Source organism: Pteropus vampyrus, unplaced genomic scaffold (genome assembly GCF_000151845.1).
Source record: "Pteropus vampyrus isolate Shadow unplaced genomic scaffold, Pvam_2.0 Scaffold1000002944, whole genome shotgun sequence".
NCBI lineage: Eukaryota > Metazoa > Chordata > Mammalia > Chiroptera > Pteropodidae > Pteropus > Pteropus vampyrus.
This window is the reverse complement of record NW_011917346.1, coordinates 1-13,764: the sequence shown is the minus strand read 5'-3', so window position 1 is coordinate 13,764 and position 13,764 is coordinate 1. Positions and strand designations below refer to the sequence as shown.

The window sequence follows — 13,764 nt, the reverse complement described above, 5'->3', positions numbered from 1 at the left end:
CTGACCACGTGTGTGTGTGTCTCTCTCTATCTCTCTCTCTCTCTATATATAGATAGATAGATAGATAGATAGATAGATAGATAGATAGATAGATAGACAGACAGATATAATATGTATTTAGATAGATAGATAATATATAGCTATATTATATATATACGTTTCTATATTCTGATGCCAAATCTTTCTGTGTGTAGTTATTTATATTTCCAAGGATACTGCTGTCTTAAAGATATGTTATCTTGTTCTACATCACAAAAGGAATTTTATGGATTATCAGTGCATATTTCAAAACCAAAATCTTACTCCTAATCCTGACACACGGCAAGGAACGTGTGATCTGTGTCGTTCACGACTTAAATTCTGAATGTACATAAACTTTCTGTTGAAAAGAACACTGTTTGAAAATGCAAAAAAAGACAAGATACACATTCGTCGATATTAGGAACATAGTTTAACAGGTCTTTCTAACTAGAAAGTGAGGAATCCACCTCAGAGCTCACTCGTGGGGAGGGTCGCGGCTGGACGTGGCCCTGGAGCGTGCTCTGGCTTTGTCGGTAGCCCCAGCCATGGTTGCCGCAGTGGCCCGGGCTCTCTCCTTCTCATCTCTCAAAAGCTCTTCATAATGGGGCGGGAAGTCAGTGGGGAAGGTGTCATTGACCTTGCATAAAAAGTCCAGGACTTTCCCCTTGGTGGTTTCAGCTTGGGCTCTTGGGCCCCACAGGAACTCGAAGCGTGGAGGATCACTGCCGGGCACCTGCCGGTACTCAAGGTACTTTTCCTGCACCAAATTCTGGGTGATAATGTCCCTGGGCTCCCCCAAGATGCAGTGTGTCTCTTCATCGTAGACACCCAAAATATTCAGGAGTTCCCAGATCTCCTCCTCAGAGGCGCGGTTGCCATTCAAGAAGATCAAACCCAGCAGAGGCATCAGAATCACTTTTGTAGGAAATCGCAAGGCATTGCTCGTACTCTCATCCCTGCTGTCATCTAGCTTGCAGACAAGGGAATAGGAGTGACCGTTGGGCTTGACTTCCTTCAATTCTAAGCCAAAGACAAGATCCATGCGCTCAGAGGCTTTCTTGAGGATCTCGGGGAAGTGCTCCCTGTACCTTTTGTGGATGACTTTCAGCATGTCTCCCTTTTTAATGGGCTCATTCATTTTGTACTTACACAGCAGGAAGTGCATCAACATACCCGCCTTCCTAGTTAGAAGGTCGTGGCCCGAGCTCTCACTGGAAGGTGCAGCCTGGGAATTTTCACTCTTCTGAACACGGCTCTTGGCACGTACGTCAGATCTTCTGCACGAAACACCTGCGGCGGCACTGGCGGCAGCCGAGACACGTGCAGGCGCCTGGAGACTGCCAGCGACAGAAGAGCTCGAGGCACCATCCCCAGTAACAGGAGGGGAGGAGGCAGTGGCCTCTTCCTCTGCTGTCGCTGCCTGAGCACTCTTAAGACCTTGGGCCTCGGCTCTGTTCTGGCGGCGTTTCTCACGAGCACGGAGCTTACTCTTCTGACCGCGAGGCATGGTGGCTGTGGTCCCGGACAGCAGACAGGACTGTGGCCCACTGGGCAGGGGAGTTCGCACCTGCTGGATAGAGAATGACCTGAGGTGAGCACCTCCGACAGGTAGGATCGCCCTTGACTTCACCGAAGGCCTCCTTTACAGGTTACCCTGTGGGCACTGCTCTGGGAACCCACAAGGCTCCTGTTCTCCTGGCCACTCTGTCCCCTGACAATCCCCTAGGAGAACCATAGCACCCATCGTGAGAGCCTCACCCTGCCTCCTACTCACCCTGCCCTGGGTTTATTCAGGTGACGGCAGGCGCCGGCAGTGGGGGCCCCTGTGTCTGCCCCGTGCGGTCCTCTGAGTTCATCTTCTCTATTATCCTGTCTACACTGGGCAGGAACTGGGTACGCTCGCCTCTACCACTCTGACAGTGACACCTCAGATACCAAGGGACCTAGGTATATAAATGAAAGGCGGGTGCCTCAGTCTACCTCCCAATGACCCCTAATTGGGGACGTACTGTGCTGAGGGCTGAGCAGGATCCTTTCTGTCCTGAGTGCGTTTGGATCCTCAGTTGTCAGTCAAGCTCCTCACCGTGGGTCCTTGCAAGGCTTGGCAGCACTCCCCTTTAACTGAACGGTGTGGCTGCCTTCACACTAAGAGCCTCACCTCCCTCAGTCCTGATATGAAGAGTGAGGGGCATGCTCACCCTGACGGCCCTCCCCTGAGATTTCTTGGGCGGACATCAAAGGGTCGGGATACATGCTTCGATGTCCCCTTTATTCACGGTTGCTTGATAACCTTGAGTCCTTACTCAGATTCCTCAACTTGGGTCCAGGTACAGAACTGCTCATAGTAAGAGCCAATCGCTCTCAGTCCCAATAGGAGACAGTGAAGGGGACCTTATCTGACCAAGCCTGGTTTCCCAAAAGTGGGAGCTGCTGCAAGCAGGTGGAGGCCCTATGGCAGGTGGTCCCACACATGATCCCAACTCAAGGTCAAAATTGGACTCTGATAGGGTCTAAGATTTCTCCCTCTGCTGGTGTGGGACCACACCCCTCAGACCAAGACCTTCACTTCCCTGTACCTCGAGTGGGGACTGATGGGCACTAATGACCGACACATATATCTTTGAGGTCAGCCAGTGTCAAAAACAGAGAAAATTCACCGTGGCCCCCTTGATACGGTGGGGGACATTCGCACAGTCCTCAAGTTCTCTCAATGAAACCTGCCTTAACACTAAATTCTGACTCTTCTGACCTGAGATTGTCCCCTTTGACTGCGTCTCCTGCCTCCATGAGATGCTCGGGTAAGTGAGAGCAACTCCTGAGGTCAACATGCCCGAGGCCCCAGGGCTGCAAACACAGCTGGGGTTTTATGTGGCCCCCTTTCTGGGAGGGGTCCCCCATCCTCGCTCGGCGTCACAACCCGGAATCCTGTTACGGACTGGGTCCCGTTTGTCGCACTGGGCTTCCTCCACGCGACCAGGGCCCTTCCCTCCCTGACACCATCTCCACAGACAATGTGCGGACGCCCAGCCTGCCAGCTCTGCCCGGGGCCTCCGTGCTCACTTTGGGGGTTGTCGGGTACAGCCCACACCGCCGTGAGTCGCAGCTAGAGGGTAATTTAGCCGCTTTTTATCTGTTTCCTTTGCCTGGGGCCTCCCGGAGCTCACGCAGGGGCACGGCTCCGCGCGGTGCCCTTCATGGGTAGAGGTCTGCTCACAAGCACTCGGGGCCCTCATTTCCCACCCAGTTCGGACGGGGATGTCCTCCATCTGTCCAATCGGGGTACTCCCGTAGAGGAAGCCCTTCTCCCTAACACACTCCAGGCCCAATTCAGGCCCCGTGCGGTCCGGCAGAGTCCGCTGGGGCCTCTCAGGGCCGGACCGCACGGGAGGGTTTCGGCGGGGGCACCTGCGCTATTGGGGCGGTGGCCTTCTCCCGTTCGCACGCGGGGATCTCACCTCGCCTGCAGATCAGACCCGCGAATCCACGACCCGCCGAACCAACGCCGCGCGCGCGCAGCAGGAAAAGGTCCTCGGCCCCCGCCCCGAAGCGGAAGTCAGGGAGTCCCCCCCGCCAGGGCGGTCCCGGATGTACGAGGGCTGACAGCTGGGGCGGGGCTCTGCGGGACCTCGTCATTTGGGATTCGGTGGCCCGCAGGACGTCGTGGACGGACCTCGCTTTTGTGACGTCAGGGCCCGGGACTCCTGCATCTAGAGTGACCCGAGTCCTTCAGGCCCCTAACGAAGGCCCCACCCTCCCGAGTCCCGGTGGGGAAGTGGGGGCGCACTGCTTATGACGTCTGCCCTGGGCCTCCCAGTGATGACGAAAAGGGCGGGACTGAGCCTCCCGCTTGGGGGCCAGATCCCGTCCTAGGCACCGAGGGTCCTCACCTAGACTCCGGTTATGGTCAAGGCTCCACCCTTTGCGGACGTGGGGTTCGAGCCTGTGACAAGGTCCTTCCCTCCCTGTGACCACACAGCTGGGGACTCCTCAGTGGTAGCTCCTCTGGTTCTCGCTCTGGACCCCTGTGCTTTCGCGGGCTACGCGGTTCTGCGCGGGTGCTTCCCTCATGTCTCATTCCGGGTCCTCACCTGCGTATTTCTCGGAGACTGGGACTCCTCCCTCTCCTGACCCGAGGTCATCCTCCCTGGGTGGGACTCACAAGTTCCTGGAAACCCTGAAGAATATGTGTCCGAGTGCTCAGGCAGACACCTTTGCTTGGCATGTTGCTCTCCCCACACCTCCTGTAAGGGGATCCTCATCATAGCTCCTGTCTCTTGATTAAAACCTTCCTGGGAAAGACCACCCCTTTGCCAACCGTGCCACTTAACAGCTTTGTGTATTTAGGCACATCACCCACCTCTGTGTGCCTCAGGCTTTTCATCTGTGCAGTGGGTTTTGTTAGCTCTGACTCAGGGCCTGGCGGAATGAATAGAATGCATGCAGAGTGCCTGCATTGAGATTTTAAAGGATGCCGGTTCTTTTATGATTCTTCCGTTCCTTGGAGTTTCAGTCCCCTCACGGACACTTAGTTTTTTTAACCCAGGAGATGTCCGAGAATATCAGCGCTCCAGGACAGGGAAAACGCTATCACGCAAAATACTGCTTACCAGGGAGAGTTAAGTCAAATTTCCCCCATCAGAGTACGTCATTCGATGTCGAGGTGAGGCAGACTTCCTCTGTGGATAGAGCAGAAAGCTTCTAAAATATGTTTCCCGTACCAAAGACTTACCCCCTTCTCAGCGGCTTTTCTTCCATAGCCACTTCTTCTTTCGTTCATTCCAGCAGCAGCAACAATCTAGACCTTGCCCAGAGGCTGCCAAATTATATACAAGGGAAACTGTTTGAACACCTTTCTTTAGGGAACGGACTCAGTCTCCCCCAACTGAGGGCAAAGAGTGGCAGACCAGCGAAATCTGGGCATCCCCGCTCCAGGGATTATCACCCATATTTCCCAGAAACTCCCTGGAGACGATGTGCATGAAATATCTAATTGGCACACCGTGTTCCCCGGCACTGGGACAAGAGCACAGCACACGTTCCTTCCCAGTTCTTGGTGATTTCTCGGTGGTTTCGTCAGAATTTCAAAGTAACTCGTAAGTGCAGTTTCCCACACGAGGCTTAGACTTTGAACTATGCGGGCCACCATCTATGCGAGTGTGAGGCCCCTGCTCGCGACTTTCACAACTTCTTTTAGCCCACCGTGCAGCTAAATAAAATGCCCTCCCGCTCGGGGCCTTCTATGTTCCCAAGGTCCAGTGGTACTGCCTTGCCTCAGGGCATTTACACTTGAGTGCTCTCATCTGGAGCCACCGGTCTCCGATCCCGTGCTGTCTTTTCATTTGCGCTTTGGGTCTCCGAGTGTATATCACCCTTTTCCTATTATGAGAGCTGCTCGTCGACTCTATAATGCGCGGCTAGGTCTTCCTTTTCTCAGCTCTGCCAGCACTAGCATGGAGCGTTCGTAGAGTAGATGCTTAATTACCATCTGGGGAATAATCGAACCTAATACATTATGATTTAATTCAACATTCTTGAAGTAGCCAAGAACATACCGTAAGTTACGACTTTATAAAACACAGAATAAAAGGCATTGGGAAGCCCAATATTTGCGATCTTACATTTTTTCCCCTCTATGTCTCCATTCTCTTTATTTTACTGATTTATTTATTCACCAGTTCAAGGAGGTGCTTATTCCAATGCCATGTTATGTGGCACCAGATTCCTAAGAAAGAAGGAAGTTTTCCCCATTGGTTTTACAGAACGGGAAAACTCTTAACTCTTCAACCTGAGAAACAACCATGAGTGCGACCCATATATTTCATTACTTAGATCATAATACTAGATTAACCTTTATCTAGAACTTACTCCACTGAAAAGGATGAAAAAGTAACAACACAGATCAATCTCCAAACACCCACACAGAACGGGAACCCAAGGGTGCGACCCCCTGCATTCCCTCGCTCACAGTCTGCTCTCCGCTCCTTAGACCGCTGACTGCTCTTTGCAAGCAGAAAGTGAAGAATCTGCACCCACTTCAGGAGGTGTCGGACGCCCTGCTGTGCCTGGGCCCGGATCATTCGCTGCCACGGTATTGGGGTCAGCCGTTAGTGGGACTGTGGCCCGGACTCTCTCTTCCTCATCGCGCAAAGCCTCTTTGTGCCAGGATGCGAAGGCACTGGGGACCGTACGATTGATCTTGGCGAAAAACCCCAGGAACCTCATCTTGCTGGTCTCAGCGTGGACTCTCCGACCCCACAGGAACTCGTAGTGTGCTGGATCTCTGTGGGCACCTGCCGGTACCCCAGGAACTTAAGCTTCACCAGATCTTGGTTGATGAGCTTCTTGGGCTCCCGAAAGACGAAGTGTCTCTTTCCGGCGTGCACCCTCATCTTATTCAGAAATTCCCAGATCGCCTCCTCAGTGGCGCAGTCGCCATTCATGAAGATCGGGCCCAGGAGATTCATCAGGAGACTGGTCTTGGGGAATCTGCCGACACGGTTCACCCGCCCGTTTTTGGGCAGATCCATTTTGCTGACGAGGAGGATAGAGGAATGATGTGGAGAATCCACTTTCTTTAGGTCGATGCCAAATACCACCTCCATGCTGAAAGATGCTCTCTAGAGGACCTCAAAGAAGTGATTTTTGTAGTTCTTCCCGACTATGTTCAGCTTATGTGTTTTTGTAGCTGGCCTTTTCATTTTGTAGATCTGCAGCAGGAAGAGCACCAACATACTGGTCATCTTGCTTAGAGGATCTCGTGCATTCTGCACTCTGGAAGGTGGGGCCTGGTAGGAACTTGCTTCTTCTCCATTGTGCCGTTGGCGCCCTCGCATGATCTTGTGCGAGAAAAACCTACAGACATGGAGATGGATGATTGGGCTCTCCGGGGCCCTTTACCAGGTCTACGTGACCTAGTAGCAGGCTTTCCGTGCACAACGGCTCCCAAAGGAGGAGGTGGCGCGGAGGGGAGTGCTTTCCCCTTGGCAGCTCTGAGAACCTGGGTCGCACCTCGGGCCTGGTGGCCTTTCTCATGGATTCGCAGCTTTCCCTTCTGACCCGGAGGCATGATGACTGGGAAAATGACAGCGGGCAGGAGTGCAGGTAGGACAGCAGGTGTTCCGGGCATGAGAGGAGAGAGGATGAGAGGGTGTGAGCACCTTCATCAGGGATATACCTCCACGACATTAAGAAGGCCACTTCTGCAGGTTCCCTTGAGGACAGTGCTCTACGAATCCACAGGGCTCCTGGTCTGACGGACCTGTCCTTTGAGAAATGGGTTGAAATCCTGAAAGTGAGCCTTAGGTCTCAGTCTGCCAGGCCTGCCTGCTGCTTACTGGAGTGAGAGCAGAAGCAGATGGTATAGTCCTTGAAGTGTTCCCTCCCCTGTGGAGTGTGGGGGTCTTCGCAGTTCACATTCAATGCCATCATATCCATTTTTGGCAGGGTCTGGGCGCCCTCCTCTGTGCTGCTCTAAATTTATACGTCGAATGTAGGTCCTCGTCTTCTTGGGGCATCTCAAGAGGAACATCAGGGGTGCCTCAAACCCCTGCCCCCGCCAGGGGACACCCCCCGCTGACCGCTCCATGAAACTCACTGTCGTGGCACCTCGCGTTCCTCAGGCCTCACTCCGGGTCCTCATCTTCACTCTAGGGAAGGCTTGGGACAGCCACTTCTGCTGATCTGACATCCCTCTACTCCGACAAAGGTCTCAGGAGCACAATACCATCAAAAGAAAAGAGGGTTTATTTACACTTGACTTCCATGTCTGGTCCCATCAGTGCTGCAAACAAGGAGGGGGACTCTCCATTGTCTTCTCTGGTTGTGCGGTGATTGAAACTGAAACCATCAGTCTTCCGGGTCCTCACCCTGAGTCCCGTGAAGACCGGGGACACATTCTCCCATAGAACTGAGGCCGCTCGATGAGTCCATCACCCTCTCCAGTCTGGGACACTCGAGACAGAAACGATGTGAGGGGCCCACCCTGACAGATATTCTGGCGATCTCTAGGCACTCCCTCAGGGTCCCCATTTGCTATCTATCAGGGGCGGGGTCTCTTTCCTCCGCTGACCTTAGCCTACCAGCCTCCACACCAGGCCTTCACCTCCCTGCGCTCCAATGGGGACATCAGGGCCTGCCAAATATGACTGCCCCTGCCTGGATCCTCCCAGAACTGAGAGTAGGGTGGCTGATTTGTGTTGCCGACTTTCATGTGGGGAGAGCCCGTAACTGGCACACAGGGCCCTCCCCGTGACTCTCCTGAGGGCCGTTGCCTCGATCTGAAGAATCAGAGCTACTATCTTAGGCCAAAGCCTTCCTCCCAGAGACTATGCAGACAGACCTTAGCCAGAGATCTCCAAGAGACCTTCCTCATCGAGTCTCAGGGGCGGGACGTTGTTGAGCCACCTTAGGTATGGGGACGGGCTTGGTCCAGTCTGCCCACATTCAGATCCTCACCTTGATTTCAGACCACAGCTGGGGCCCCAGCCTGTACTGAACCAAAGCTCTGGAAAAGTCCGAGCTCTTAGAATCTGAAGCCAACGTCTGCGTGAGCCACGTCCGGCAGCAGCTGCGAGAAAGTTCTGGGAACACATAGGGGTGGTCCCTCTGGCCTACCATCTGGGGCGGAGCTCTGTGTGACCCAATCGATGAGGACTCGGTGGTCTGTAGACCCTCGCTCGGAGTCCTCACTCAGGGTCCTCATCAGAGCCTGGGACTCCTCCCTCGACTGAGCCGAGCGCGCCAGGCCCCGCACGAAGCCCTCAGCGTCCTGAGTCTTCAGGGACGTAGTCAGGACGCTGGGCTTCCGAAGACATCTGCCTGGGGCCTTGTGTGCCCAACAAGCTGGACGGGACTCTGTGGGGCTCCCTCTGCAGGCAAGAGGTCCTCTCCTTGGTGCTGAGTGTCCCCACCAGGACTCCGGTTATGGACACGAATCCTCGCTCTGCAGAACCTACAATGGACCCCTTGCAGGCATGACCCTGTCAGACGAGGCCCTTCCTTCGCTGAGGTCAACCAGGCAGAAATGAGGCGGCTTAGCAGCCTCGTAGCTGCGACCGGCGGCTTTAACGGCCGAGGGCAGGATTGGGGGTCTTTAAAAGCCCGTCATTTGTCGAAAGAGCGACTCCCTGTTTCGTCCCTCCAGGCCCTCCCCTCAATCATGGCCAGTGCAGGGATCCCACCATCCCTCATATGCGCTTACTCTGCTCCCACTGAGGTCCGTCCCACCCTGAGTCCTCCCAGGTGGAAGTTAGCATGAGCCACAATAGGGCCGGGATGCGTGAGTCCCGACGAGGTGACGGCAGATTTGTGTCCCTGTGGAATGCCACTGTTCTGGAGTCAGGGGTCCCCACATGCGTCATTCGGGGTCCTCAACTCTATATGTCCGCAATCCAGGATCCTCCCTCTCCTGACCGGAGGCCACTGCCCTAAGGCCAAGGCTTTCCCCAGAGCTGACAACTCTGGGGATTAAAAGAGGGGATGGGGAGTCTGACTGCCCAGCCTGGGCAGTCTAGATCTGAGAGCAAGTTTGGGTGTTTTTCTGAGCCAGCCCCTATATTCTGGGGTGGCAGTCTCCCCATCCTGTTCCTGGGTGTCAGCTCATTATGTCCCTTGACTCTTGGATTGCCGGATTGCTTGGAAAGACCACATCCCTGCACACTCTTGAGCTGTGTCCCTAATGGACCCCTTGTAGCTTCGTGTCCCACGCTTGATGTGCGGCAGGGAAACTGCAAGATCAGGCATGGGGCACAGGACAGCGGGTGGACTGTCAGAGGAAAATGACGCTCATCTACACTTCTTTTCAATAGTCAGAATGAGACTCTGTGCATTCCGTTTTCATTGACTTATGTCCTCTGGGAAGGAGCTGCCCAGGATGGCTTTGCCATCCCTGACTTTCAGTTGCTCTGACACTGCATATGCAGATGATCACCTTGTCACCGAATATTAGCTGTGCCACCTCTCTCTTCACAACTTTCGTCTATTGTGCTATTCTTCATTGCTTTGGCTACATATTTGAACCCAGTCTTTGGGCACAGAGTCCTTATTTTTATTCTCTGGGGCACATTTTGGCATGTGAAGGAACACAAGTTCTGCTTTAGGCAGAGAGGCGTGGAATGAGCAGTGTGCGCTCCAGGGGAATGCAGACCAGGTGTCGTGCCCGTCCTGTCTCTTACCAGTCCCGTGAAATCGAGCCTGTCACCAAACTCCAGGACGAAGCGATTGCAATCAACCAAACCGCTGCTTAGCACGAACGATTGAGTCCAATCATATCCTCACTCGCTTGTTTGTGGAGGAGTCTTTCCCAGTTGGATACGACTCAGAGTTCTTGGAAGTTCTGTCAATGACTGACATCTCCCTTCCCAGCTGTCCTTCCATCTAAATGACCATTATTTGTATTCGTCTAACCACCAGTGAATATCCAGGCCCTGCCTAGAATTCTCCAATTGATACTCAAGATAAACCTCTTGAGTGCCTTTTTGGTGGAGCATTCTCAGAGCCCCCAGCCCAGGGAATGGCATCCCAGTCCAGTGCATTCTGGGCACCCCACCTCAAAGGAGTATCACCCTCATTACTCAGAACCTCCCAGGCGATGGTGTGCATACCACATCTTGTCTGCGCTCTGTGTTCCACAGCACTGGGACAGGAGCATGGGACACCTTCCCTACTCCGGGTGAAGACTTTCCCTGGTTCACTCACATTCCCAGGGTGGCTAAAGATAAGGACAATCTCTCACTGCAGGCTTAGTCTTTCATCTCTCAGGTCCTCCATCTCAGTGAGGGGCCGGTCCCTGCTCACCACTTCCACAGCCTCATCTAGCCCAGCCTGCGTCCTCACTTAAAATTATCTGTCACTGAGAGATCCGCAGTTTTCTAAGACTCCAAACTGTCTGGCCCCAGGATACTGACATTTGATTGCTTTCATCTGAAACCCCTTCCCCTCTTTACCCTTTCCTTTTTCCTTCTTTTTTAGGTCCTAGAATATCCCGACTTTTTTTTTTTTTTTTTTACATGATGGCAAGTACTAGACTCTAAAATTCAAAGGATCCACATTTGGTCTTTTTTTTTTTTGTCGTAGTTTAAGTAAGTTTCACATTAAAACATACCTTCAAAGAGAAGAGTCGGAACTGGAAAAGTCTCTTTTCCCTTGGATTAAAAGGAAGAGCAGGTCCTATTGATGCAAAGAAAGTTGCAATCAGATTGAGGCTGTTCAGAGACAAGTGGTCAGGAGAGTTGGTTTTCAGTCCTGCGCTGATTCTACCACATATACGAGAGCACCCACGTCTGGAAGCAAATGCTGTGTGCACATTGCCTGTGCTTAACAGCGAATTATGGATTTTCATGGCCTTCTATCAGTCACTCTTTTGCTATGTGTCCTTCCATAATGCTGTGCTGGTCAATGGCAACTATTCGACGGAGCATCCTCTTCCAATACGTTTTCTCCACTGTCCGTTGCCACAGTCGTCTTTCTGCATCTGCTTTCCTCCTTCAACGAAAAGAAATGAAGACATGTATCTGCTTTATAAATTTGCTCTTCGGTAAATCCAGGGCCTCAGCTGAGAGGTGAGTGGATTGTCTACTCACAGTGTCTGCCCTCCCCGTCAGAATCGACCTCCATGTCAGTTGACTCCCCAGGCATTTTGCGTGAGGCCTTCCACCCAGATGCTGGAAGAGTGAGATCTCAGAGTGGCACCGGATGCGTGGTGAGCCACGGCTTTGCATCATACAGAGATGGTGTAGCAGTAACTGAGGATGCCTGGAGTGGCCGGGCAAGGTCTTCTGTTTGTCGTTTTTGTTGTGTTGTTATCGTTTATTAAAGCATCTCCAGTATTAGCACAACTCCTTCTAGAGAGCTCATTTTAAATGAATGATTGGGAAATAACCAAGACTGTGAGCATGAGGACTAATTCGTTAGGATTTAATATTTCTTGCATGTGTAGGTAATCTAACCAATTCCAGGTTTATAACGGTAATTTTTACAAGAAGATACACTAGAAGAAATTAGGGAAACCAAGAATCAACAGTCTTTTTCTTATTTAGCGTTTCTCTCCCTTTCTGGCCTTCATAATTAAATATTTATAAAGTACTCAGCAATGGCCATGCCACCCTGAACGTGCTCGATCTCGTCTGATCTGGGAAGCCAATCAGGGTCGGGCCTGAGTAGTACTTGGATAGGAGACCACATAGGAAATCCCGCTGCTGTGGGTGCTTAAAAATACATACATAAATGAATGAATGAATAAATGAATGAATGAATGAATAAATAATTAATAAATAAATATTTATTAACTATCTAATACAAATGAGGACCTGTATTGATACTACAACCCCAAATGAGACAGACTCTCTTCTCTTCTTAAATATAGCTCTTCACTGAGGTATGATCGTTGTACACAAAGCTGCACACATTTCACGTATACAACGGGGTGAGTAAGGACGGAAGTATACACCCCTAAACCTCCAAACCATCTATGACGTCAACATATCCCGTTCTTCAAAACGGTGTCCCCACTTTATATGTATTTATTTTTTATTGCGAGAGGCGCGGGGAATACAAAACAATTAACATAACATTCTCCCTATCATCAAAAGTTAAGTATGCATGATCATGTTGGTATCTGTGATACCCAGTACATTTCTAGAACTTATTCCCCTTATATGACTGAAAGTTTGCACCCTTTGACAAGTACCTCCCCATATCCCTTCCTCCCTGCCCCTGGCAACCACCATTCTATGCTGCTTCTACGGGTTTGACTGTTTTGCATTCCTCATATCAGTGCTTCTTCTGTGGCTGGCTATCTCACTTAGCATCATGTTCTCTGGGTTTGTCTCTTTGGTTGCAATGGCGAGGTTTCCTCCTTTCGAAGGCAGATGAAAGCTCCATTGTATGTGATACCCTATTTTCTTTATCTGTTCATCCATCGGTGGACATTGAGGTTGCTTCCATTTCTTGGCGATGGCGTATCCTGTTGCCATGAACACCGCAGCGCGGTTATATCATCAAGATCCCGATTTCGGTTTCTTTGGATAGATATCCGGAAAGAGTGTTGCTGAATTATATGCTAGCTCTATTTTTTAATTTTCTGAGGAACTGCATACGGTTTTCCATAGTGGCTGCACCATTTATGCTCCCGTAACACGATACGAGTCATCTTTTCCATGTAGTTGCACATAATTCGTTTGGTCTCTAGGTGGGGGAGACAGCAATTCAATCAGCTTCACGATTTTTCTTGCGGTAGGAATGCTTCATTTGATAACCACTCTCTTAACCCAGTTTCAAATGCACACTACAGTATTGTTCAATATGGTCACGGGGTTTTCAGCAGCTCTTTACTGCTTACTCATCTGGCCTAAGTGAAACTAGACCAGTTGAACAGCAACTCCCTGATCCTCCCTTCCCCCAGGCCCGGGCCACCGCCACTCTCCTGTGTGTTTCTATGATTGGCTAGTCTATTTGCCTCACATCAGTGGACTGAAGCAGTATTTATCCTTCTGTGACTGACTTACTTCATTTAGGATAACGTCTCCCAGGTTCATCTGCGTTGTTTCATATGACAGGATTTCTTCCATTTTTAAGGCTAGATTATAATTCATTGTATGTTTATATCACATTTTCCTTATCCACGTATCTGTGGATGGATGTGTGGGTTGTTTACATAATCAGCTATTGTGAAGAATGACACAACGAACGTAAGTGTGCACGTATCTTTTTCAGATAGACATTTCTTCTCCTTTGGATGTATACTCA

The 13,764-nt window shown here is 51.3% G+C and overlaps 1 protein-coding gene and 1 pseudogene across 1 annotated transcript; both read right to left on the bottom strand.

Annotated features, from left to right (window-relative positions):
* Positions 1 to 496: 496 nt before the first annotated feature.
* On the bottom strand, positions 497 to 1,528 carry LOC105311293 (melanoma-associated antigen B2-like). The gene has a single exon (XM_011387278.1). It carries the CDS (start codon positions 1,526 to 1,528, stop codon positions 497 to 499), a length of 1,032 nt encoding a protein of 343 aa, XP_011385580.1.
* A 4,475-nt stretch (positions 1,529 to 6,003) lies between these two features.
* On the bottom strand, positions 6,004 to 7,087 carry LOC105311292 (annotated as a pseudogene).
* Between the last annotated feature and the right edge of the window lie 6,677 nt (positions 7,088 to 13,764).

What these genes read in the sequence shown, in the direction of transcription:
- LOC105311293 (XM_011387278.1), bottom strand. Translation starts at nt 1,528, where the DNA reads ATGCCTCGCGGTCAGAAGAGTAAGCTCCGTGCTCGTGAGAAACGCCGC.